Source organism: Anopheles cruzii, unplaced genomic scaffold (genome assembly GCF_943734635.1).
Source record: "Anopheles cruzii unplaced genomic scaffold, idAnoCruzAS_RS32_06 scaffold00506_ctg1, whole genome shotgun sequence".
Taxonomy (NCBI): Eukaryota; Metazoa; Arthropoda; class Insecta; order Diptera; family Culicidae; genus Anopheles; species Anopheles cruzii.
Window position 1 is genome coordinate 8,550 of NW_026454107.1, and position 4,787 is coordinate 13,336.

Below are 4,787 nucleotides of genomic sequence, written 5' to 3' on the forward strand. Positions count from 1 at the left end.
ACAAAACTTGTAACACAATAATTCTCAATCGTATTAAGAGAATATCATGTTAAATTTTACCAGTTATCGTTCGTTTGAAGGTTAGTACTAACCGAAAAAGCGATGAATGCAATGAGGCTAGCGCCATTTATGGGTTAGGATCGGAACTTTTCAGCCCACGTGTTATACCAGACATTGCATCTAGGAGCTTCGAGCTTCGAGCATTGGTTTTGCGAATCCAGCGCCATTCGGTATTGCACATTGAAGCGTAGCGCATCGTGATCGTGATAGTTGAACATTTCGTTTCAAATCCAGGAAAAGGAAGATGGAGAAGCTGAAGACTCAAAAACATCTCTACTACAGTCTGGTAAGTTGATGATCAACCTCTCTTAAGCCCGACCAAAAATTTACAACACTGCTTCAATAAGACACGACAATATGTCATTTGCTCTATTCCTGCTTCTCCAACGCTTGTTGTGTTTCGATAAGCTATTACTACCACATTTTAATTGATCACATTAATACCCCTAAATTCCGGGTTCCGGACTAAATACGCGGCTAGGCAGTGGTAAGCCCGATTTTCGGTGTCATTCCGTTTCCGGTGTAATTCCGGCCACGAATTCCGAGTGAGCGAAAGACAGGCACTCGGTAACTCACCGAACAACCTTCCCGAACAATACAACTTTTTGAGGTCCGGAATCGGAATGTTATGTCGCATTCAAACGTTGCCATTACCAGGAACAAAAACCGTTGACATGGCATTGAATACCTTGTAAATCAAAGTTTTAAAAATCAAATCAAATCAAAGTTTGTGCTTGACTTTTAACAATTATTGAATTATTGATTGGTATGCTCTTTTCGATGGGATTAATTGCCGATGCTAATGATTCCATTTCAGAATCTTCACATACAAACATGGAAAGCTCAATCCCACACTTTATTTTTAAAACCGTTTCTGCTCTTTCATATTATTCTAGGAAGTCATCAAAAATATGATACTCGACGCACCCTTCTCCGAACCTTATTCGGAAAGCGTATTCTTGCTAATCGAACATGAAATGCACAGTACAAACCTCCTCTTATGTTTAATCCAGGTGAGAGCTACACATATCTTTAATAGTTGCTTTGTGGAATTTATTGCCTTCAGTTTTACACCAACCTTCTCTATCTCTCTCTCTCGTGGCAGAATTTTGACAAAATGGATTTCCAGGGCAAGAAGTGTGCGGTGCAGATCTTTAACAGTATGCTGCTGAGATCGATTGGCGTTCCTTCGGAGACTGTAAAATATATCTGCCGAAATCCCGAAATCCTTCTTAAACTCATGACCGGGTAGGTAGCAAACAATAGGGGGCAAACTATCTCCTTACTAATTGTTTGTTTTTTTTTTCAAGCTACGAGAACAAGCAGAATGTGCACGACTACCACTCGATGTTGAGCGAGTGCACCCGCCACCAACCACTTGCCAAGATAATGTTACATTCGGAAGCGTTCTTCAATCTGTTCCATTACGTCGAGGTTCTCAAGGACGACGTCTGGTTCGCTCCATTTTCTGTCCTCAAGCTACTGCTCACAGGCCACAAGCGCCTATGCGCGAAGTTCCTCGAGCAAAACTATGACAAGGTTTTCACGCATTATCAACTGTTGCTTAGCTCGACGAACTACATGCTACGGCGCGAAAGTGTTGCGCTACTCAGCACACTGCTAGCCGATCAGCACAACGTTACGGTAAGAATACACAATTTTACCTTTGCTGAAGGGCGCTCTCGCTAATTGTAATTATTGTCCTGTGGGTGGTTAGATTATGAAAAAATATGTTAGCGATCCGGACAAACTTAAGCTAATTGTGAACATGGTGGGCGAGATACGTTGCGTACCGTATAAGGTGTTCGACGTCTTAAAGGTAAGAAATGTCAGGCTTCCTTGGATGATTTGTGGACCCGGCAGTTTTACAGTCGCTATTATGTATATCTTCCCGACGTTATCTTTGCAGCTGTTTGTGGCTAATCGGGACAAACCGAGGCCAATATTGGACATATTGTTGAACAACCGCGAGAGGTTGGCCAAGTACGTGTTAAATGCCCCCAACGATTGCCCCGAGGATGGTCAGTTTATGGACGACAAATTTGAATTGTTCTACACGCTTCAGCAGCTGAAATCGGATTAATGGATGGGAATCTGGTATATTCAGCTTGCCGAGACATTTATTATTATTATTATTTTTTTTATTATATATTTCGAATTGTTAGTCAGCGGCTTTACAATTTATACTTCAGTAGTTAAGTTGAGTAAATTACCTTCAGGGTAATTAATTTTTAACTAATTTCAGGGCGCTTTTCATTTCAATGTAATTTTTAAGTCTAACAAATAAATGATTCTTAGCGCGACGTAGCGTCGATAAGTGTTCTTTGTAAAAATGAAAAGAAAAACTGTAACAACCTATTCTTCGACGATGAGGAAAAGGATGTGCACAACAGGTATAAGAATAAAATAAAAGAGTATGAAAAATGTATTAAATAAACACTATAGTATAGAGTCAAAGCATCGAATGGCTCAGGTGAACTGCGATGAGTCTGTGGCGTTCATTGCATATTGTTCCTGGTTGTCGATAGGCCAGAAATTAGTCGCCACAACCCGCGTAGGAAAGGCATTCAATATTCAAATGAAGTAACTTGAGGAAAAATATGTAACCAGCAAAACAGTACACAAAGCAGCCAGGATCCCAATGTACTTTGGCACAATAAAACCAGCTTGATAAAACTTTGCACCTCGAAGCAGAAGTTTACAATTTCTTTGTCTTTGGCCCTCGGTCGTGAAAAGTGATCCTTTATCTTATCTGGCAAATACCGCTGTCGTGCGGACTTGCACAATGTTAATTTATGTTGCCTTCTATAATGTTATCCTTTTACGGGCGGGGTAATTTTTGCTGTGGAAGCAGATGATTGACAGACAAGACGAATCCTAACCCGAAGTTATTGTGAGCGTTTGTTCATTTAGCAGACGATTTGGCAATGGTCGGATTTTTTATCTCGAGCTGGTACATAATCACATATGTTGATTCTGCCCTTTGGACTGTTGCAATACTAAACAGATATGTTTACGCATGAATTCCAATCTATCAGGTAGCTAGTAATTGCTTTGCTTGCTAGTAAAAAGTAGTCAAAGTAGTCCACTCGAGGATGGATGGGAAACGTGTTCGGAAAACTAAACGATGCATTTTTTAATTTATTACTATTATTTATTAGAAATCATACGTTCGACCCATCGAGCATAAGAATAAAACATTAGCATCCATCAGATCGCAGGATCGCCTCGCAGACCTTTCACTTTTTCCCTGAGACGGGCACGAAATCTCCGCTGCGGTGTTCTAAGAATTATGCTGATGGCGTAAGGAACGTTTATACCCCCATTACGACACACTTTTATGACGAATGCTCAATTTTATGGATTTAGGAAAACGCAATCGACGATTTCACGGGGTTCAGCGGGGTTGGTTGACCGACCCTGGCCGTTGGCTGAGACCGTCGGAAGCCTTTGTTGGTGCGTCTCATAGGTCCCTCACCACCCTTCCGAGTGCTTCTAGCGTCGACGTCTGTCATTTTTTTTAATTTATTACTATTATTTATTCACAGAGAGTCTGCGTTTGTATTCTAGCGTTAAGCTTGCTTTCTTCGGTTGTTAATTACTTTTGAGGTTTGCAATAAAAATTGCATTGGTGTGTTTTTGTTAACTACCGAAGTGGAAATGAGCTTCAATAAAATGAGCTTTTCTTATATCGTACCGTTGAACGAAAAGTTTTTCATTTTTCTTAATTTACTGCAACCAAAACTGTATTTTACACATAATTTTGATGAATCAAGCATTCTAATAAATGTTCAACCATCGAAAAATATTAAGCCGTTTTTTTATAATTAAATGAAAATAGAATCTTAAATGGGCCACCTAAAATAAAATTTTTAAAGAATATTAAATGTATAACGCGTGTTTCGCGTTCACTTACTACCAAGAACATTTGCATCAATCTAGCTTAAACATAAACAAACACCAATTTTAAGGTGTGTGTTTGTTTATGATGATTATGGTTTTACAAGTGGGATTATTCACACTTTCCCACCCCCCGGGCTTTCGCGTGGGATCTCTGAAGCGCCTTCAGAGAATGGGCATACGAGGAAACGAGGAAAGCGAAGGACCTTGAAGCAGCCGCAAACAGCTTACTGTTCGGGATGAACGGACGAACACGGGACAAAACAAATGGAGAAAGAAAATCTCAGAGGTAGACAGCATGCCGTCGATGATCTAATGATCGGCTGCTTGTTGTTTAATGGTGAGAAGGTTTCTGAATGAATACACCAACCTCTTTGCAAAACCTAATCTTCGCTTCACCAACCACCCAAAAGTTACACCGAAATTAAACGTTCGAATTTATACTGTTATATATATATGAAACAATGCGAAAAAGTCCAAAATATGACAGCACATATACTTTCTGAAAAACGTATGTTTATATTTGTCGAAGATATTTTTTTTACAACACAATTCACGTAATTATATACACACGTTTTCCATGTATTCCATGTTTTTTATTTTCAAAGCACATACCAGGTAGTATTTATTAATACTATTTCTTATTTCTACCTAATCGCACAACCTAATAAGAGACCTAATCGCACGAATTCTAATTAAAAAATTTGAGTAAAAATAATTTAAACTGATCTGTGTCTGTTGGCATTCTGGAAACAGTGAACAGTTTTAGTTAAGATGTCCATGATGCAAATATTGTTGCGATTATGTTCTGTATGCGATTATCGTAA

The 4,787-nt window shown here is 39.2% G+C and overlaps 1 protein-coding gene across 1 annotated transcript; it reads left to right on the plus strand.

The window, feature by feature from the left end:
• Nucleotides 1-304: 304 nt before the first annotated feature.
• On the plus strand, nt 305-2,143 carry LOC128276103 (protein Mo25-like). The gene is made up of 6 exons (XM_053014572.1): nt 305-346; nt 957-1,073; nt 1,166-1,308; nt 1,371-1,704; nt 1,778-1,879; nt 1,970-2,143. The coding sequence occupies exons 1-6, from the start codon at nt 305-307 to the stop codon at nt 2,141-2,143; spliced, it is 912 nt and encodes a 303-aa protein (XP_052870532.1).
• Nucleotides 2,144-4,787: the final 2,644 nt, after the last annotated feature.